This window comes from Colias croceus, chromosome 11 (genome assembly GCF_905220415.1).
Source record: "Colias croceus chromosome 11, ilColCroc2.1".
In the NCBI taxonomy this organism is placed as follows: domain Eukaryota; kingdom Metazoa; phylum Arthropoda; class Insecta; order Lepidoptera; family Pieridae; genus Colias; species Colias croceus.
In genome coordinates this window covers 347,966-370,693 of record NC_059547.1, presented here as the reverse complement: position 1 = coordinate 370,693, position 22,728 = coordinate 347,966, and the positions used below count along the sequence as shown (strand labels likewise).

The following is a 22,728-nucleotide window of genomic DNA, read 5'->3' as shown; positions in this document are numbered from 1 at the left end:
GGATATCGGCTATCGGCGCCCGATATCCGATATCGGACCGGACAATGTGAAAACGCTCTCAGGTTTGATTCCTTATTCATTGGTTCCAATGCATGGTTCACATTTTATCACGTGTTTATGAAATCAATTAATATGAAGACTAGTTTAAAACAATTAATTGGTTGTATGTTAATTTTATGATTATCACCTGGGATAGATTCATATAAATTTTTTATGATACGTGGGGCTAGTAATTTAGGTTTGTGTGGTTTGTCAGATGTTTAGTATAGTATTCTAATTATTTCGTTTTAACTTTATGAAAAAATAACTAGGCATTTAAAGACTCATAAAGTACTTAAAATTAAACCAAGCTCGGCACAGAAGCTCGGTGTAATACAAAAGTACAAAAATATAATCGATGCCCATAAAGAGTAGATAGCTCGATAGTAGGTTGGTAACATTTTATATATCAGACATCATCACTACGTCAAACTTTACAATTGTCACTTGTCAGAAGTCAGATATTATTTTGATTTTATTTTGAAGTGAAATTTTATTTATTTATTTTGTATTTTAATAAATAAATAGAAGAAGATAACAGAAAATTACCCCAACAGTAAAAAAGATTGAATATTTGGGTGTTGCTAATACTTTAGCATAACGCTATGACTAACGCAACAATCCAGGTATATGTTTGTCGTATGCATATACGCCTCCTACATTAGAAATTTTAATATCAGTTCAAAGTATCTGTAGCAGTAGTTTTTAAGAACCTACACAATACAATGCAGATTAAATAATACTCCCGATTACATGGTTACTCTAAATTTTTTTTACGTGTCATGACGTAAGTTTCGTTTTTCATTGTAGGAAATAGAAGGGATAGATGACTACTGGGGTCCAGCATTCAGGTCCGTGTATGAAGGAGAGGGAGGCCATGAAGCATTTGTTCAGCAGCTGGACGAGAGGATCAAGCAGCATGACAAGGAAATTGAGAAACTGTGCAATTTCTATTATCAAGTGAGTTCTTTACTATACCTTATTAACTTACGCATTGAATAGAAGAAAGTCTGCAAGCATATAAAATATAGGATACATAATACATTAGCACCACAATGATTAATTTTATGACATTCTCTGATAGTATAAAGTTAGTGGTAATTAAAAAAAATTATAAGAATAAGATAAACTATTGCTAATTGCATTCTGCAGCTTTACTTACATGCTATCCAGGTTAAATTTATGTTTGTGGGTTAAATAAGACTCGAGAAGAATCAACTCTAGAATTAGAATTTCATACAGTTTGATAAACTGTTTTTTATGAAAGAACTAGATTTCTGCCCGTGGCTTCGCCCACGTTTGCAAAGGAAAACCCTCATCGTTCCCGTTCCCGTGGGATTTCCGGGATAAAAACTATCCTACGTGTTAATCCAAGTTACCCTCTATATGTGTGCTAAATTTCATTGTAATCGGTTCAGTAGTTTTTACGTGAATGAGTAACAAACATCCATACATCCATACAAACTTTCGCATTTATAATATTAGTAGGATTATTGTTAATATTACATCATATTATGTAATTTCCAGGGGTTCATAGATGCTATCCATGAGCTGCTGCAGGTGCGGACGCATGCTGAGAAGCTGCACACAGAGATATCAAATGTAGATGCCAATGTTAAAGAAACTGCCGATAGTAAGTTCCATAGAATATGTAATAATAATATAGCCTTTTATTCCTAAACATAGGGTTACAAGAGGTCCTTTTGGCATAGGCCTCCTCCAATTCTTTCCAATGTATCCTGTCCCTTGCTACTCTCATCCAGAATATGTAATTTAAATCTAATAAATAAGGTTCATTGAGTCTTATAAAGTTAAAATCTTCTGGGAGTGTTGTGCTTCTATTTAAATTTCTACATTCACTCATTGAATTTTGTGATGTTATTTGTATTTCATGATATAAGAATATGGAAAATATGTGAAATAATTGAAAATTTAGTATATCTTCCAACATCTAAATTTACACTTAAAAATCATATCATGGGATCGTTACTAGTGAGCCAGTTTTTATATGGTTGGAATAACAATTGTATTGTGTTTTAAAGCTTGAAAAATTAGAACCAAATAAGGGTTAGAATTGAATTAGAACTAAATTTCTGTAAAATATATTTGGCGTGCAAACACAAACAAATATTGGAAATAAAGTAATATCTAGGTAACATATTAATTTTACAGCTATTTAAATCTTCTTTCCAGGTCTATGCACCCGTGCCGAAGAGTTGATTAGGGCTCGGCGAGTGGAGCTGAACATTGCGGCCACAATTGAGAAGATGGAGCTGTGTCTGCCGCTGCTCACCACTTACTCCAAGCTGAAGGCACAGGTTGAGGCTAAAAGGTTTGTGATTATGTAGTAAATTAGTTTATATCATCAAGTTGCCCCAGCAGACATTGTTCTGCCCTATTGCCCCTTTTTCGTGTTATCTCCCTATAAAAATCTTACTTAAAATTGTTGAATCAATTGAGTTCTTCTCGAATTTACGCTAAGCAATACATTTAACTAGTGAATAATTTTTATTATAAAGATATTTTTATTTATTTCAGCAGTGAAAATTTAGGTTTCTGTTTTCTTTACTAATATAATCTATACTAATATTATAAAGCTAAAGAGTTTGTTTGTTTGTATGTTTGAACGCGCTAATCTCAGAAACTACGGGTCCGATTTGAAAAATTCTTTCGGTGTTAGTTAGCTCATTTATCGAGGAAGGTTATAGGCTATATATCATCACGCTAAGACCATCAGGAGCGGAGCAATGCGGGTGAAACTGCGGGGAACAGCTAGTATTATATATTGTTAAGTTTATAAAATGTGTCCTATATTGTGGTGGTACAATAAAGAATATTCATGCATTCATTTATTTAGGTACAGTTAAAAAACTGTTTTCTTGAAAATGATCTCAAATACAATGAAACCATACAACTTATAGGTACTACCCCGCATTAAAAACGCTAGAACAACTCGAACACCTCCAACTCCCTCGAGCAGGCGCGTACGCGTGGTGCGCGCGCATCGCGGCCCACGTGCCGCAGTTGCGGAGCGCTGTTAAAGATGCGTCTATGGCGGACTTGAGGGATTTCCTCGAAACTGTTAGACGGATGAGTCCACAGGTAAGTGTGTGCTTATAAGGATGGGAAAAGGGGAGAAATAATATTCAGTCATGATAAACAGTCGGTATTATTGTATGCCACAAGTGATGCGTGAATATGATGCGCGCGCTAATTCATTTACATATTTTAGACACTACAACCACCTACAACCATCAGGAGCAATGTTCGCTTATAGCGCTGTTGTTATTGTACGTTCCGATTTTATCTTAATGTGCAGCAAAGAGTATAAATTATTAATTGCTGCATTATTTTTTAATTACTATTATTCATAATTTAGTGTTTACATGTATTTATGTGATGAATTAACTTTTAGGTTGGAGCGATGGCTTTAAAACAAACACAAGAAATGCTCGGAAGAAGCTTGGAGAATATCGTTAAAAACAAAAAGGGTGAGTAATCTTATTTAGTAAACTTAATGAAAGTGTAGTTTTTATCGCAATTATAAATGTATATATATTTTTTTAATATTCAATGTGTTTTCGTTATTGGTGCTGTCATTTCTATCGTTTTTCATTGCATCTTATTTAAAACTAGTCAAAAACAGAGTATTCAACATAGTCTAAAGTAACCGTCATGAGAAGCTATAAATTTTGTAAACAAGTGTTCAGGAGTTCACAACATTTGGACCAACAAAAAAAATGAATTTGTTTAAGATTTAATAAATTATTAAGTAACAAATATTAATTAACATAAATATTATTTAAGAATAATTATTCGTCAGATTCAGATGTTTCCATTTCTGTGTCAGAATCAGTGACATGTATCACGAAGCTGTCTACAGTTTTATCAATCATCTCATCGATTTTGGATTAAAAATTATCTTCTTCCTTGATAACATGCTCCACACAACGCTTCCAATTTTCCGAAGTAATCTGCTGCAGTCCCTCTTGTAATAATTGTTTTACCTCGTCAAATTTAAAATTTGTATTTTTGCGAGCAACATATCCTTTTACGTTGGCCCAAATTAGCTCAATTGGATTAAGCTCACAATGATATGGCGGGAGTCTCAATACTTCCACCTTATATTTTTTTGCAAGCTCGTCCACTACATAAGTTTTAAAATTGTCTTTAACATTTTTTACTTTTAGCAGTAATTCAGTCTTAATTTCATTGTCGTCGTAAGAAATATTCTTACTTACAAGCCAATTTTGTATATCATTTTTTTTCCAGGCAGTAGTAGGAATTCTTTCAAGACGCCTTGAGTGGTATGGTGCATTGTCCATTACCACTACTGCATTTTCTCCAAGTTTTGGGAGAACGTTTTCGAACCATTGTTCAAAATGTGTTGCATCCATTGATTCATGGTAATCTCCCGTCTTCTTGCATTCAAATATATTTTCACCGCCCTCTACAAAACCGTTCTCATTGCCGATATGGGTAATTATTAATCGTTTACCTTTTGACGTTGGGTTACGTGCACCAATGCTAAGTCCTTCTAGGAAAGCCTGCTTCTTACTTTTAACTTGTTTGTCTACCCAAGTTTTATTTACGGTATGTCCTGTAAAAACAATTAAACATTTGTTAATTAGCGTCTTGCGCAGTAAAAGAGTTGAAGTACATTATTATTAATACACACTTGTGATAGCCCTTAAGAACTAATGTCTCAAGGTCGGCGGCGCGTGGGTTATATTTATTTTGCAAATAGATTTGCAGTATCATACACATCACTTCACGGTAAAGGCGACGGTATTTGCTTACAATCAGGCGAACCGTATGGTAGTCTGCCGTTTCACTGCAATAAAAAAAAACACACTAACCTGCATTCACCCATGTCTCATCCATGTAAAATATCTGGCGATTTTGTTGTCTATAGTATTTAATAGATTTCAAATATTTTCGCCGCCATATTGTTATGTCATCTCTATCAATAAGTGCGTTATTTCGCTGTCGTTTTATATATTTAAAGTTTAAATGCTTTATTAGCCGCCTGAGAGTTGTTTCGCTAAAATTTGGCATATCTTCATCGTCATTGACTGCCTGAAGAATCTTGGGAATTGTTGGTAATTGGCCATTTAAAAAGAAACTGTGAATTTTTTTCCTAATTACGGATTTATCAAAATCGTCTACTTTCTGATAAAATTTAGGCCTGTCTTTAGACTTGATAGGTGATTTTATTCCCTCTTCTGATTTATATTCTTTTAATATATTATACACAGATGCTATGCCAATTCCCAAAATCGATGCTGTTTTTTTATTTATTTCGGTTTTGTAGGGATATTCATTCGATGGCCAATTTTCTTTCACGTACTTATATACGTTGATCACCATATTTTTCTCATTAACCGTAAAGCTCGTCACCTGTAAAAATCACCGGTAGTCACTTGTCACACGAAGCTCAAGCTATATCTCCAGGTATACCAATTAACCTAACCAATTACTTCACAATTTAAAACCTACTTCTAATATTAACCTTAAGTTTCCAAAGATTAGCGCGTTTGAACAAACAACTCTTTCTTTTTACTTATTATATATTTTAGATAAATTGTATTACGCACCTTTTGACGTTTTTTTCGTGGCGAATTTATTTCCTTAGATGTACTGGCTACTGGCTCCATTATACGTAATAACAAATAAAATTAACGCAACAATTAAAGTAACAACAATAAAAAAGTGATAACGAAACAATAACAAAATTAACAATAACAACCAGATCCGCGATATATGCAAAGCAATGAAACAAACTCGTACGCATTCGAAACTCGAATGATGCGTTTATTTCAAAATGGCGTCCCGATAGTTCACAATCCCTGCGACGGACGCGTTCCGGTACCAAGAAACACAAACGATAGCGCTTTGCGTCGTTAAAATATGATCCGACTAAATTAAATAGGTTGTTACTTTCATATAACCCGTCTATATTTCATGTCGATTGAATATGGTCAATTTATTATTATCTCGCAGTATAAAATGTTTACTTAGTAAAAGATGTTTGTTTACATAATTTATAGCTTCTCGTGACGGGTACTTTAGAGCCTAGACTTGCAATCAATCAATAGTGTCCGAAGAAACACTCTGCCTACGCATGTATTAGACTGAGTTTTCTAAAGAGCTATACTCTAAACATTACTGCCACGTAAAAAGGTGTTAAGGTCCCTTAGTAGGTGAAAACGGCAAAATGGACTTATTTATGAGCTATAATTGAAAATATTGAGTTTTTTCGCACTGAAATTTCTAATATGTATTACAGAACGTATGTGTGATGGGATGACTGTTTCCAAAACACGATTGGAAAAATTTTGCTCGATAAAAAAAATCCTGAAGTTACCTCTAAAATATCATATAAATGCTCATTACAACCGTATTTTACGATAATAATTCGTATAAAATCACAAATACTTAGGTATTTACCTTCTCGATTTCGTGACTGTTTTAGATTTAGAAAATACTAAATATTTTCATTGCCTTTTTGATAAAAATGTGAATGGCGCTTACGATTTTTAGTTTCGAGCACGTTGATTCCATACTAAACGCGGACCCCCTCAGGCCCGAATTACAATGAATGTTACACAACGCTGCTTGGACATAATATTTTCACGACTTTTTAAAAGGCGATTGTCACTAGTTATTTATAGTACGTCTATGAGTCTATGAGAGTATTTTATGTCGCCGTAGATTTGTAAATACCGTTAGCTTATAATGTAACTCGCGAGTTTGCAAAACGCCGAAAGCCTGTGAATCGTATCATACAATATTTACAATCTATCGTTGCTTCGTAAAGTGACATATATGAATGTTTCCAGAAATGGCATCACCGGGTTCAGTAAATGCTGAGACTACAGCACAGTGCCCGCACGAGCTCGTGGATTTCAGTCCGCTGTACCGATGTATGCACATACACACTGTACTCGGCGCTAGCGCGGAGTTTGTGCAGTATTATAGGTAAGATTTATATTTATTGGCTACATAAATGTCCCTAAATTGGTGAATATCTGTACTATCTATACTTCTATACTAATATTATAAAGAGGAAAGGTTTGTAATTATGTATGTATGTATGTATGGTTTTCACGCATAAACTACTGGACCGATTTCAAAAATTCTTTCACCATTAGAAAGCTGCATCTTCACTGAGCAACATATGCTAGGTTTTATCCAGGAAATGAATCCACGGGAGGGGGAACTATGCGGGTATTTCTTTGAAAACGCGGGCGAGGCCGCAGGCGGAAAGCTAGTCTTGAATATTATAACTTGATGGATGCTAACTTACATAAATATTTGTTACTAGCTTTCCGCCCGCGGTATCGCCCGCGTTTTAAAAGAAATACCCGCGTAGCTCTCGTTCTTGTAGGATTCCGATATAAAACCTATCCTTTAGTTAGAGTTAATCTAAGTTACCAAATATGTGTGTGCCAAATTTCATGAAAATTGGTTCAGCAGTTTTTGCGTGAAGTAGTAACAAATAAACAAACATACAAACTTTTGCATTTATAATAATTAGGAGGATTGTTTTTACGAAACTTACTTGAATTAAAAAAAAAATCTAATTATTGATCAGTGTTCGTGTATGATTTGATTACTTGCTAGCCAGGTTGATAATACCAAAGCACAGAACAACGTTGTGTAAAAAAATGCATATAATATCATGGCCATAAATATATTTAACGCCTTACCTAAAAATATAAGAGAGCTACCGTTAAATAGTTTTAAATTTAAACTTAAAAACTGGTTAATTGACAAATGCAATGGCATTTGTCAATTAACTTTTTGATGCAAATATGTAATAATTTATTTTAATTTGATTTGAATCTTTGTCATCATCGTTAATAAAATGTTTATAATTTATATTGAAATTTAACCAGCAAACTTAATGTAACCATTCGCATGCCAGCTGTGACTGGCGAATTGTGTAGAACATGTTCTCTCATAACACCAATGTATTACCACTTTTCTTGCGAATAAATTAATTTCATTTCACCGAAAAATTGATGTTTCTTAAGAAATATTTTAATTGAAATTTAATTTAGAGCCGATTTTTCAATCCTTGGTTAAAATTTATCCGTCCAATAAAGTATTACACGAACATATTAAAATGTCACCTGTAAACTGTCAAACGCGGACAATTAGAATACATTTTTGAAATGGTAGTTTAATACGTTATTCAATGAATAAGTTTTAACCCAGGATTGAAGAATCAGCCCTTAGAATTGTAGTTTTTCTCAAACTTGTAGTAAATCTTATCTATAACATAAGGATGATAATAATTATGTCTGTCTTCCCTCATAGGGCTCAACGCAAACAACAAGCTAGTCTGGTGGTAATACCGCAAGGGAATCTCCACGACTCCACCCAGGGCATGAAGAACTACCTCAACGCTGTGCTCGGCTTCTTCATACTGGAGGAGCATCTTCTTAAAACTGGTGAGTTGCTGTACAGTATAAATAGGGTTAACAACTCAGTGTGAAATTATTTTAATTTTTGGTATAGTCGTTTTTTATTCATATTATGTTTCACCCCCGTGGCTCCGCTCCTGTTGGTCGTAGCGTGATGATTTATATAGCCTTCCTCGATAAATGAGCTATCTAACACCGAAAGAATTTTTCAAATCGGACCAGTAGTTCCCGAGATTAGCGCGTTCAAACAAACAAACTCTTCAGCTTTATAATATAAGTATCCAAGAGAAATATTTTTTCCTGATTTTTGTATAAAAGCAAGTAAAATAGCATTGAGATAATATTAATATGGAGACGATACCGCCTACATCACATATGTTCCACTCAACATACGTCATGTGGCGTAACTGCACTCAGTCGCTTGCTCGCTCATTGGCGCGAACGTCACGCTCATTTTTTATTTGTTTTAAAGTGAAACGCATCAAATATGCCTACGTGTGTGTTACGATATTGCACAAATAATACAAAGAATACGGAAAAGTGCAAAGGAATAACTTTTCATCAGTAAGTAACTAGATAATAATTTTTAAAACTTAGTAAGAGCAAAATTTTTGGCGGCGACATTTTCTCATAGATTAAAAATTTAAGATATGACATTGGGCATGAAATAAGTGTTGTTAGTAATATTTGCTGGCGTATATTTTTATAGTATAAAATAATAATTTTACATATTTAGAAAAGCATAGACTGGTTGTTAATTGAAAAAAGGTGAAATCATGAAATATGAAAATCAATTACTCAATCACCAATTTTTTTTTGTTAATTGATTTTAATCAAGTTTTTAATTGATATTGTATAAGCTACTGACTTGAACGTATAATTGAATTATTATTTATTTATCTGCACTAATATTATAAAGAGGAAAACTTTGTTTGTTTGTTTGATTGTAATTAATAGGCTCATAAACTACTGGACCGATTTTGATGAAAGGAGAATGCCCATTTTTGGTACTGGTTTTTCTCATGCATCAAGACAACAATACTATTAAAAAAAATCTCGGCAATTTAGAGGCCTTCTTACCATCGGAAAATACATTTTGAACAGGGAATGTTTTGTAAAATCTAATAAGACATGTAATTGTTTAGATCCGTTATTATAGATTTAGTGTCCATTACCGGTTACCATGGTAACCAAGCGGTAACTTATTACATTTACTATGGTAAATAGCTAAATGTATTAATATCGATTATTGTTTTCATTGAATTACAAAAAAAATCAATTAACATAAAATCACTCTTTAAGGTATTGTTTATACACTGTAGGTTGTTTTAACAAAGATAGTGAAGTAAAATAATATAAATATGTATAGTATATAAAAAAAATATTATTATGACATAGCTTGGTAGGTAACCAGTTATTTCTTATTTGTTTCTTTCTTCGAATATGTAGTGAAAAAATGATTCAAACAACAACAACAACAACAACATGTAAACCGAATAAAAACTCAATTGGCATTTTTTAAGTATATATTTAGGTTTTCTTGAAATCCGTCCCGGAAGATTTCTGGTGCCTACCTACAGTAGCCGATGAACAGATAGACTTTGTCTGAAAGCATAAGCTCTACGCATAGACTAAATATGTTAATCGAAAAATAACCTTTGGACGATAAAATGTTACCTAAATCACACATAAACCTAACTAAATCGGGGTTATTTAAGTTTTGAGGTTATTTCACATTTTTCTCAATATCTTGAAAACCCCTGTTTTTATCACAAAAAAATCAATTGGTAAAAATCTTTTGAATATCGAAGAACCCTCCAAAACCACTCTGGCATTGACGCAACACTGTACTGTGGTCCATACTTTCATGGGCATTCTCCTTTGGCACAGACAATCTTAAGACCCTGAGAAAGAACATAGGCTACTTTTTATTGCGAAATATGTGCCACGGGCGAAGCCGGGGCGGACCGCTAGTTCAGAGATAAGTAATTAATATTTTTTCTATTCAAGGTTTCCATGTCTGGGCCGTGAAGAAAGGGAAAAATTATTTATTTTTTTCTAAAAAAGGCTCAATTTGTAAGGAATAAAACTTCCCATAGCCCTGACTGAACCTAAAACACGAAAAAAATTAAATTATTCCATAATATGACGTCACTATTTACATCATCCTATATTATATGCCAGATATTGTTAGCCCCGCGTAGTAAAGTCAGTTTATACCTAAAATAAATATTAAGTAAGTACAAAGAAAATTTCAAGTCAACGTGCATGTAAGGAGTGGCACCCAATAAAATAGACAGAATGAAACCAAGTGTCGCCTCTATAGCGGTGAGTCAGTGACATCGCATAATCTATGACTGTCTAGCCGTCATTCGCGCGCCCCGCGCCGCCGCGCTTGGCGCACAGATTTTGTTCGTGGTGTCTGCTCCATATTAGTATTATCTCAATGTAAAATAGTAGACGAGACACCTGATCGTTAACTTTCCGTGCGGCGTCCCTTTGAGCATTGAGATAAGTGTCTAATATGTACTATGTTCTATTAAAACGATTGTGCGGTATTTTTTAATTCGGATCTAGAAATAATATCTTATTAATATTATAAATTCGAAAGTTTGTGAGGATGTGTGTATGTGTGTGTGTTTGTTACTCTTTCACGCAAATACTACTGAATCGATTACCTTGAAAATTAGCACACACATAGAGGGTAACTCGGATTAACACATAGGATAGGTTTTATCCCGGAAATCCCACGGGGACGGGAACTATGCGGGTTTTCCTTTGCAAACGCGGGCGAAGCCGCGGGCGGGAATCTAGTTGATGTATATTGTTGTATTATTGGCGGCGGGCTGGTGAGCAAGGAGTGGGTGGTGGAGCTGTGGGGCGGCGCGGCGCGGGGCGCGGACGCGGCGCTGCGTGCGCTCACCGCGCTCAGCACAGACCCCACGCGCGTGCTCGCGCTCAAGCACGCGCTCGTGCGGGCCATACACGCGCTCAAGTTAGTGCACTCGCTATAACGCAGTTCAATAAAATCGAATCTTCAATGGCGGCCAAAGCTGACACTGACGTATAGTAGGGTAGGCAAAAAAGAAAATAAAAATAACGTAAATGGATAATTATTTTATTAATTATTTCAAATTGTTTGTTGACAAACTTTTTTGTTATTGTATTTGTGTATTTATATGAATTATCATATTTACGTATACATAATGTAATAAAATCCCCGTAATACTTGTAATAAGCCCATAAAACTGAACAACTTTTCCCAAAGAACATATTTTGTCAAATTCCAATAAAACATTATTTACTTTCGCAAATGCATAATTGTCATTGTAAATTTATGATAAAAACTATTATAGGGAAAACCAAATACATTTTAGTGATTTTATTTTTCCCTTTTTTTTGCATGCCGTACGGCCGTGTGTAAGCGAAAGGGAATGATAAGCGCCGCCATTGAAGATTCGTTTCTTTATTGAACTGCGTTATACCAGCTTGATCATAATACTATGCATAATATTATGTGTAACAAGTGATAACTGCGTTAAAAACAACCGACTTCAAACTTACACTTGCAACATTGACAAATACAGACAAAAATGCTCATAAAATAAAAACTATTGGGCCTATCAGAATAAAATTTTTATGGGACCAATTCGACGCCATCCCGCATCGAACAAAAAAAGAATCACGTAAATCGGTTCAGAAACCTCGGAGTAATCGGTGTACATGCATAAAAAAAAACACCGGCCGAATTGATAACCTTTTTTTTTTTGAAGTCGGTTAAAAAGGTGTCATTACTGAGCCAAGACCTTTTCAGGGAACATTGCTTTTATTGATTGTTCTTTAATGTAATTTTAGATTTTAAGTGTAATTTTTTTTGTTTAGTATTAATAAATTTTATAGATTTTATGTAGCATTTCACGTTGACACCTCATTTAATTCAAATTTTTGGGATGTGTTTTCTATCCCATCTGACTGACGTCTTCAAATACCTGTATTTGTAAACTTAGCTTCTAAATGCAAAAATATTTCGTATTCATACCGAGGATATACAGAGTGTCCCAACGTCGGTATTCCAACTCAATGGAGGTTACAGTTTTGCATACGCTGAGTACGTAAAAAATACCTATAAAATTGTAGATGATTTTTTTTTCAAATAGATGAATTCTTAAAACTCTTTGTGTGAGAACCCGCACGTGAGTGTTTAAGATTATGTTTCCATAGACAAAATGCTCACATTAGCGGGTATATGCCGGCCGCGCGAAGCTAGAGAAGAAAACATGAATTTTAAGGAAAAATGTAGCAAAATCATTTTAGCGTAATTTTTTTGTTTAAGTATTTTTTACGTGATCAGTGTATGCAAAACTACAAGTCTCTTCGCGCTTTGTATACACACCCTGTATAGAGGTGTAACATACTAAAATATCCCTGAAATCTGTGTCCGCTTCGCGTGAAATGCCACTTATGTACATATTTTAATTATGAATTATGTAAAATTGTAAATTGTCACAGATGTTGGAAGAAAGTCAATTTTAGATTTTTTACAATTATAATGAATACACAAGATTTTTTATTTTCCAAAACATTATATTACTGTCATATAGGTGCTACGGTCTACCGACGGACCCTCTGCCGCAACTCTTGCAAGAAATGGCGGAACATTACACAGAAGTGTTGATGCAGCGGTGGGTGGTCGTGTTTAGGGACATATTGGACAACGCGTCGTTCTTGCCTATTGAGGTAGGTAGAGAAGAAAGAATTAGATTATTTAGCCTTCTTGTGTTTGGGCTGGATGTAGTGGCTTTCAATTCTTTTCCTGAACAATTAAAAAGAGTTTTCAGATTTAATGTGGATATTTTATTGAATTGTTTTGTTATGACCATCTTTAAAAACAGAATGGAAGATTTTAAGGAGGTTATAATCGGAAAATTTCAACTCAAACCAAACACTAAAAAGATTGGTCAACTTAGAAAAACAAATGCATGTTCTCGATAGGCAAATGGATAAAAGTAAGATGTCTTTTAGGTGGAATCACAAGAGCAATATGATGGCGTCATGGACACGTTCCCCTATGACGGAGATGAGCTGGAGACGCAGCCTTTCCCGAGAAGGTATTTGATGAAAGAAAACATTTTTAAACAAGTGTTGATAATTATTAAAAAAACAAAATACCCGACTGCACACTAAAAAAAGAGTAAAAATCCTATATTAATTACTCCCGTGATTGAAATGAATCTAATGATACCGCATACATATTTTTTTAAAGGGAAATTTAGAAAAAATATTATTATGTCTTTATCCCGTGGGACTTTTAGGATAAAATGTATCCTATGACACTCCCGTAATCAAGACAAATCTAACGATACCTCATACATCAAAATCCATCAAGCCGTTTAGGCTACAGGTGGTCACAAAGGAAAAGACATACATACATACTTACATACACTCGAAAAACATTACCCTCCTTCTTTGGCAGTCGGGTAAAAAGAAGAAAATTTAAAAAATATTTCGAATTTATTGAAGTGAAACTTCTTTAGTCCGTTGAAAGTAAAATTTCAAGGTCGCGTCATGGTAATACGGTCACGTCATTGAGTAAGGCAAAGATTTTGGTATATTTGAATGTTGCCAAAGTTGTTTCACGTCTGACACGTGTGCTCGGCACACCATTTTTTTTCAAACTGCGATTATATTTTTTATTAAAAGCTATACTTTTTGCCGTTTCAGGTTCCCGTTCTCGTCGATAGTGCCGGCGGTGTACGTGCAGGTGAAGGAGTTCATCTACGCGTGGCTGAAGTACTCGTCGGGGTTAGGGCTGGGCGGCGCGCGGCGTGCAGCAGCAGCCCGGCACTCCGCCTCGCTGCTGCTCAGCCGCTCGTTCGCGGGCTGCCTGTCCGCGCTGTTCCGCCGCCCGCTGCCGCTGATGCAGCTGCTGCAGGTCTGCATTTGAACATAAATAAATAAAAAATTGGTTGTTTGTAAAGTAGGTTTACGATCGAGAAGTTTACGTGATAACGTCTTATGATGAGATGAGACGCTCGAGATGAGACGGGTGATCGGTCCGTCTCTCTCTCGTTATACCGATATATTAAATCTATAAATTTCGGCGTTCCTCAGGGTAGTGTTTTAGGTCCTACCCTTTTCTTGGTCTACATCAACGACTTCTGCTCATTGAACATGCTTCAGGCTCAAGTTTTTGCCTTCGCAGATGATACTGCTGTTATATTCTACGAGCGCGACTGGGCTGGAGTCGTTGGTGTAGCCCAAGCAGGTCTTCAAATAATGGCAAGTTGGCTGCAAAGTAATCTACTTACCCTAAACACCGACAAAACAAAAGTTGTTTGTTTTCACACAACACTAAAAACGGCACCTGGGGTAGATATGAGGTTTACCATCCATCACTGCAAAGATGGTACACCACTATGCTCGTGCCCTAACCTCCAAATAGTAGATGAAACTAAATATCTTGGTGTCATAATTGACAAGAAACTAACATGGGAGACCCAAGCACGTGCTCTAAGCTCCAGAGTTCGTAAACTCATGTACATATTCAGACTATTAAGAAATGTGGCTGATACAGAAACGATGCGTATTATATACACAGCGCTGTGTCAGTCGCTTCTGTGTTACGGAATATGTGCATGGGGTGCAGCTTGTAAAAGCACACTACTGAGGGTGGAAAGGGCACAAAGGGCAGTAATAAAAGTGGCGTATAAAAAACACTTACGATTCTCAACAACGCAACTGTATCTAGAAACCGGCTTTCTTAGTGTACGGAAGTTATTTTTAATGGCACTCATTTTAAAATTTCATAAGTCAGCTAATAGAACTTTAACAAATCCAGAAAGTAGACGTCTTATATGGCAAACTCCAGCCACTCATACCTCTTTTGCTCAGAAATCTTTCTCTTTCTTAGGTCCTTACTTATATACTAAAATTAACAATACATTAAATATTTTTAAAATGACTAGATGTAAACTAAAAAAGTCACTAAAAGTATGGATGCAAGGCCTTGATTATATTCAGACGGAAGAGATTTTGAAGTTGGAAGTATAGAGACCTATCTAAATTACTCACACACACCCAAACATACACACATACACACACACACACACACACACACACACACATACACACACGCGCACACCCACACACACAAACACACATACACACGCATGTTTAACAGTGATTTATATAATTTGTATTGTATAATTATTAAAAAATTTGTTTTTTTGTAAAAATTTTATGCAAATGGAAGAAACTTGTTCCCACGACACAGGGAATCCTAGTGTGGGAACAAGGGTTCTTATATTGTATGTATCATATTATTTTGGATAATAAAATTATTGAATTATTGAATTTACTCTAGCGTAAATAAGTTAAATGCATACGTGAAATTCTAAGAAGAGATGTAAACTCGAACAATATAATGATTGGAAATTGGAAACAAATGAAATGAACATTGCAAAGTATTAAAATTCTACAGGTATTTCAAATGTTATATAACATGATGCTAATTAGTTAGTAAAACACTAACCTGCGATCGCGCTCGTGTGGTTTTGGTGTGATACAAGTTTCTGAACATATCACCCGACTAAAACGATTTTAAAGACATTATCACGTCAAAAACGACGTGTCACACTCGGGGACTGCCGCGGTAAAGCTATTGCATGCTATGCCTTCAAGCCACACCTCCGCCCGTCGGAGTGGGGAGCGTGAGGTTTTTTCGTTACGGAATTTCTCGATTCGGTCCCCGCGCTCAAGGCCCGCGATAGAAGCTATGCAATAGCTTAATAAAAAAAACTGATAATAATAATACGGGAATGTTTCCACAAATCGACGAAAGCCTGTTTACGTGAAAAACATTTGCAGTTTGAACTAGCTATCGCCCCCGGACCATACCTCTACAGACAAAAGCGAAAATTTCTATAGCTCATGTGTTTTTGCTAGGTATATAAGTTACAGTACCGTAAGTATCATCAAAATCCGTTTTGCGGCTTTGTATATAAGAAATTCAGCCTCACAAAATTTCACTTGTCTGTTCGTGCAAGTCGTATTCGTACAATCATCAGTGAACTTAGAAGTATCCGGCTCGAAAGACCAATAATTTGGTGGTCCTTCGAGCCGGATTCTTCTTATACTCGCAACACAAATTCATTGTGAGCGAACACATTTCTATAATTGAAGTGAAACTTCTTTATCGGTGTTGGAAAAAAATTTAGTGTAACATTTTTTCGTTACGCGTGACATTTTTCTGTTACGCGCCATCTTTTTCTTATCCCTACCACGCGTTATTCGACGTATTTCTGTAAAGTTGCATATAGTAAATTATTTTTTGAAAAATAAGGTCTTAAAGAAGTTTCACTTCTTACGTGTGTACACTAGTACACGCACACATTTTTTTGATGATGTGTTGATTATGCGTGTACGAATTGCTTGTTGGAGTGATAAGGATAAAAAAATTACAACAGTAATAGTTGTTTCTCAGGAAATACAATTAAGTTTTTAAATTAAATTGCGTTGTTTGTTACAGATAATAGTAGACACACAGTATTTAGAAAGTGCGACGCCTTACCTCTACGAGTTTATCAGTAACATCACTGGTTCTGACCTGGTCACCACACAGGTAAATTCATATTATCTATTTATTTATATTATAATTTATATTTTATACCTCCCAATCTATCCAAGAATCGTATACATATTAAGGGTTGTTTTTGTGACACTTTAAACTTTACTTACGTTAAAGTGAAACTTTAGGTGAGTGGAGAGTAAATTTTGAAGATTTCGTGAGGGCATTACCGTCACGTCATGGAGTAACGCGACGATTTTGGTATATTTGAATCTTGTTAAAGAAGTTTCACTTCTGACACGTGTGCTCGGCACACACACGTTTTTATTAAATTTAAAAATTTATGATAAAAATGGGAAGGAAGAATACTCTATTCAAGAGAATTGTATTTATTTAATTTGATGCATGCGTTCAAACTTAAAATCCGGCTCGAAGGATCATCTAATGTTCCTTCGAAATGATGTACTTTGTTGATCAATGTTGATGTAAATCATAATTTTCATGATCAATAGAGGTTCTGTGTAAAAATTTAGAACTATTTCTATGTATACCATGTCTTGTAGGTTTATAAATGACTGTTTTTTTTCTGAAATTTACTTTATTTTACAGTTTAAATATGACATTTTATTTTTTGCCAGTCGGCAGGAAGCATGTTCCAAGCGGCTCGGGACGATGCCGAAAAACAGATTTGTGAAAACTTGCAGAACAAGGTCGACGAGTTTTTGGATTTGGAAAATTACGACTGGCTGCTTGGTGAGTTTGAAATAAATTTATTTTTGATTGAAATAATAAACAATTATCTCAACCAATACGAATCATCATTATTATTACTAGTTGTAGTGTTAGATGTATTTATTAACATTAATACTTAGGTTTTTTATTTTTTACTAACAAATGGATCTGCGATATCCGAATTTTTGATGCTAAAATAAAATAAATAATTTCAGTGATAACAATATTGTATCAAAAACCCTTTTTGTCATTTTTATTGAATTTGATATTTTTGGTTTTATGGCATTGGAAATGCTTCATAAATATAAATTTACTAGTTGTCCCGGCAAACGTTGTTTTGCCTTACTCTTCATCACTTAGGGGTATTAAAAATAGATGTAAGCCGATTCTCAGACCTACCCGATATGCACATAAAATTTCATGAGAATCGGTCCAGCCGTTTTGGAGGAGTATGGTAACTAAGATTGTGACAGGGGAATTTTATATTTTATACATATATTAGATAAAACATAAAAATCAAAAACATCAAACTGAATTGAAATTTGTATTTGTGCAGTGGAGCCACGTGGGCAGGCGTCGTCGTTCGTGACGGACATGCTCAGCTACCTCACCGGCGTGCTCTGCTCGCTGGAACTGCTGCCCGAACGCGCTCGGTAACATATTTATGACTACCCACATTTTGATAATTGCTTATTTGGATGAAATGGTGCATTTTGCGGGTATCTTACGAGCTACATTTTGTTAAATGCTTATTTGGATGAAGTTGTAGGTTACCTTACCTTATCTTATTTTTTGTTGGATTTATATTTGGCACTTGTCCTTGTTGTTGTTGTGTTGAAAGGCCATTAGTGTAATTTAACCCATCTTTTTCTGTCATGTTCTTGGCAATGTTATATTTAAAAATGAGTTCCGATTTCACTTAGTCACAGCATCACGCGTGAACGGCTGAACCGATTTCGATAATTTTTATTTTAATGTGTTCGTGATTGTCAGGAGAAGGATCTTCATTGTCAGAAATTTTAATATTAAGGCAAACCGAAATCGCCGGTACAGCCTGAAAATCAGCGCTGCTTTTGTGCAGCATTTTGCTGAGGCTGTATTCGTTTGCCTAATTTTAAGATAAATGTTGTAATGTTTTTGACTGTTTTATTTTTTGGGGATTAATTTCTTTTCCTTCTTTTTTTCAAATTAGGGCCAAAAAATTAAGAAAAAGCAAAAACATATTGGCCCTATGAAATTAACGGATTTAACAGGACAGGCAGGACAAAATCTCGGGCCAGCTAGTTTTAATAGATCTCATCCATCCCCTTCAGTGTGGCAGCAGTCCGCGCGGCGACTTCCCGCATCGCGTTCCGGCTGCGCGCGCTACTGCTGGAGCCAGCAGTGCGGCAGGTGTCGGCGGGCGCGCTGCACCAGCTGGACCTGGACGTCATCCAGTGCGAGCAGTTCGCGGCCAGCGAGCCCGTGCCCGGCCTCAGGGAGGGCGAGCTGCTCGAGCACTTCGCTAGCCTCAGGTGCGTGGGCAGATACAGGTGTAGGGCTTTTCCGTGCGCGGCTTTTCCGTTTGGCGGCTTTTCCAAACAGCTATGAACTGGGGACCTTCAAGAAAACAGCAAATTCCTACTTCAAAGGCCAGCATACTCACAATGTTTCTGGCACTGTGGGTACATATGGGCGACGTGGAGCACTTACCACCAGGTGACGCGTCTGCTCTGTTGCCTCCTATTGCATAAAAAAAGGGGTGGGGAACTGCTGGAAAATGTGTGACTAAGGTAGATGGAGTGGGAAGATCCAGGTGTAGTGGACAGAGTGAACTGCTGAACCACTTTGCTAGCCACAGGTATGTGGGGTGGATACAGGTGGAGTAGACAGACTTTAGGGAAGTGGGAGCAGTTGCAGTTCCAGGTGTAGTGGACAGGGTGAGCTGCTGGACCACTTCGCTAGACTTAGGTATGTGGGGTGCGTAGATACTGGTTTAGGGGACAAAGGAACTACTGGATAACGCGAGTCTTGAGGAAAGTGAGAGCAGTTGCAGTTGCAGGTTTAGGAGATACAAGAACTGCTGGAAAACGTGGGTCTTTGTTGAGTATGGGAACACGTCCAGTTCTAGGTATTGGGGACAGTGGAATTGCTGGAGCATTTCGTGAACCGCAAGTGGATATAGGAGCAGATTCTAATCCAGGTGTAAGATACAAGGTGACAAGGGACAAGTGTTGGGTGACAACATTCTGCGATTGCCATTTTTTACGAACGACGGAACGTTCCTTTAATTTCAGGCAAATATAACTAATCGCAGTTTTTAGATTGTTTGCCATATCAAAGAAGAATATAAAGATTTTTATCGACAGAATCTATCGGTATACACCACTATTTTTTAATCAGTACATAAAATTTGACAGGGTGTTAAGTACCTTTAACCAATCATATTTGTGTAAGAAATAATTAAAAACACTAACAAACAGAAATGTCCCAAAATTGTCCACATAAATATGTAAAAATTGTTAAACCTATTCTTAGTCAATGACCCACACTAGGTATTGTGTTGTAATTTTCTAGCGTACGATTTCGAATAGGTCCGCTGGACAGCTCCATTGATAAATTCCGGCAAACTCGCGTCGAAGCTCGCCATCCTTCACCCCGCCACCCCCTTTCCCTCTGTGGCCTGCGCCCGCGTCGCAGTTCGCAGTTCGCAGTTCGCACCCCAACGCCGAACGCGTTGCGACAACGGACAAACAGTGCCTAATTGTTAGCGGAAGTGAAAACTTGCTTTTTTTCGTCGCGTTTGTTTACTTTTTTCCTGGTACAATATCATATCAATTCATATCACGGGATTATGTACTTATGCTTCGTGCGTTCTTTTTGAGTGGAGAAAATGCGAGTGCAGCAGTACGTATGTACAGATAATAGTACCCGAGTCCCGAACGCTCGATCGCCAAATGTACGAACCGTCGTGGTAAATGCTTACCAGCAGGCGTTGTCACAAAATGCTAACGTGTTAGTAATGTACTAGCGTATTTTTAAGAGGATCCTCGACGTAGTACGAATGTCGAATAACGCTGCGGTTCATGAATTTCTCACAGCGGAGTTTGGAAGTCAGTGGATCGGTCGAGGCGGGCCTGCTGCTTGGCCTCCTCGCTCACCTGATCTCACACCCTTGGACCTCTTTTTGTGGAGTGAAATTAAGTGAACAAAAGTGAGCCGGTTAGTGTCGAACAATAATTAAAACAGCGCATATTGGATGAAGTGAAAAGACAAAAAAACATACCTACTTACTTCTCTCGTTAAAAAACAATTTAATAAAACGTGCACGTCTGTGTATTGATAACGGTGGTGGACATTTTGAAGGACAATTTTATTATTGAAATACTTGTAAGGTTAGTTAAGATAATTGTAAATACCAGCTGATTCTAACTTCACACGCCAAAATCGTTTTTTCTTTCAATACAGATTAGGTATTGTAAAAACAGCTGATTCTAATTTCTTAAACACGCCAAAATCGTTTTTTCTTTCAATACAGAGTAGGTATTGTAAAAAACAGCTGGTTCTAACTTCTTAAACACGCCAAAATCGTTTTTTCGTTCAATACAGATTAGGTATTGTAAAAAACAGCTGATTCTAACTTCTTAATTTATACGTCAAAATTCGATTTTGATATTGTTTGTTTTGTAATTGCATACCTACGTACCTATTTAATTTATTGTAAAAAAGTAATTATTCCGGTTCTAAGCCCGGATGATGTATGAAGGGGAGATTTGAATTTAGGAAATTAAAATAAATAAAGTTAGTAACTACATCTCTTGTTTCATTTTATTGCCCAAGGTTAGGTAATACTATCAATGAATAAGTGAATGAACTCTGCAATGTGTCTATGATTTTAGTGAGACTTTCTTAAATAAACAAATGATTATATCTTTGCTATCTATCGATATTATGTAATTCTAACATCATGATCACGATAATAAAGTATTCGCTAACATGTCCTTAAAGTTTTTGTACTGATTTAAAAATAGTGGTGTATATCAAATTTGATACCCAGAATTGTAGAGAAATAAATGACCGCGTACAATTTTAATTATAATAGACTCGTGTACAACAACATATTGTAAAATATTCATTAGCTAGAGAAAAATATTTTTTTTTCTTACTGACAAACAAATATTTATCTATTTACTAAAATTCTGTATTTATCCGCAGACAACTGCTCGACCTCATAACCGGGTGGGACTGGTCCTCCTACCTCCACGACATCGGCATGGAGGGGGGGAAGTATGCCCTTGTCACCCCCCGGGATGCAGCTACACTTCTGGAGAAGCTGAAGGAAGCAGAACAGAAGTCTTCTGTCTTCTCCGTGCTTAAGAAGAATGAGAGGGATAGAAGAAAGTTGTTGGACACGGTCTTGAAGCAACTGAAACAATTGCAGAATCAAGATGGTTGATGGCGATTATTTATTTAATTTAATTAATTTAATTTAAGATTTAAGATAGGGAAGCGCTTGATTTATTGTTAATTGTTAAGCAATTTTAAATGTATTATGTTTAAACTGTAATAAATTATTTTTTGTATACTATATGTTTTTTTATTTTTCCCCTGTTAACATTACAAGTTAAATTTGAAAGAAGTATCTAAGTTATGTTAAAGTATTTTTTAAAGTATCGCGTAGCTCGCTGTAATACTCGCATTTTTGAGTTCGATTTTATCCCATCCCATTCCGCTCTATGGTAGGCAACATCCATAACTTATATTATGGACGTCTCTATAATAATATAATATATATAATAAATCCTTTATTTGCATTGAAACATGGTATTTTAAGGTGTTATAACTTACAATATAATGTTACAGCATATTTAGCCGTTATTTAACAGCGTGCAAAATTATTTTATTACATAATATCTATATTCAAAGTATCCAATTAATTTGTCATTCATTCACATTATTCATTAAACAATAAAAATTACA

The 22,728-nt window shown here is 35.8% G+C and overlaps 1 protein-coding gene across 1 annotated transcript; it reads left to right on the top strand.

Annotated features, from left to right (window-relative positions):
- The first annotated feature begins 469 nt into the window (after positions 1-469).
- On the top strand, positions 470-22,286 carry LOC123695404 (exocyst complex component 6). The gene is made up of 17 exons (XM_045641239.1): positions 470-665; positions 850-999; positions 1,567-1,672; positions 2,233-2,371; positions 2,961-3,141; positions 3,455-3,530; positions 6,882-7,020; positions 8,365-8,498; positions 11,310-11,466; positions 13,073-13,208; positions 13,494-13,579; positions 14,193-14,403; positions 16,999-17,091; positions 17,676-17,790; positions 18,326-18,422; positions 19,083-19,283; positions 21,964-22,286. The coding sequence occupies exons 1-17, from the start codon at positions 645-647 to the stop codon at positions 22,202-22,204; spliced, it is 2,283 nt and encodes a 760-aa protein (XP_045497195.1). The 5' UTR covers positions 470-644; the 3' UTR covers positions 22,205-22,286.
- Positions 22,287-22,728: the final 442 nt, after the last annotated feature.

Bases quoted from the DNA above. Each gene is read 5' to 3' on its own strand.
- LOC123695404 (XM_045641239.1), top strand. From the start codon at position 645: ATGACTAACGCAACAATCCAG. The intron at 1,673-2,232 runs GTAAGTTCCATA...TCTTCTTTCCAG, and splicing joins TGTTAAAGAAACTGCCGATA to GTCTATGCACCCGTGCCGAA. The intron at 3,142-3,454 runs GTAAGTGTGTGC...ATTAACTTTTAG, and splicing joins TTAGACGGATGAGTCCACAG to GTTGGAGCGATGGCTTTAAA.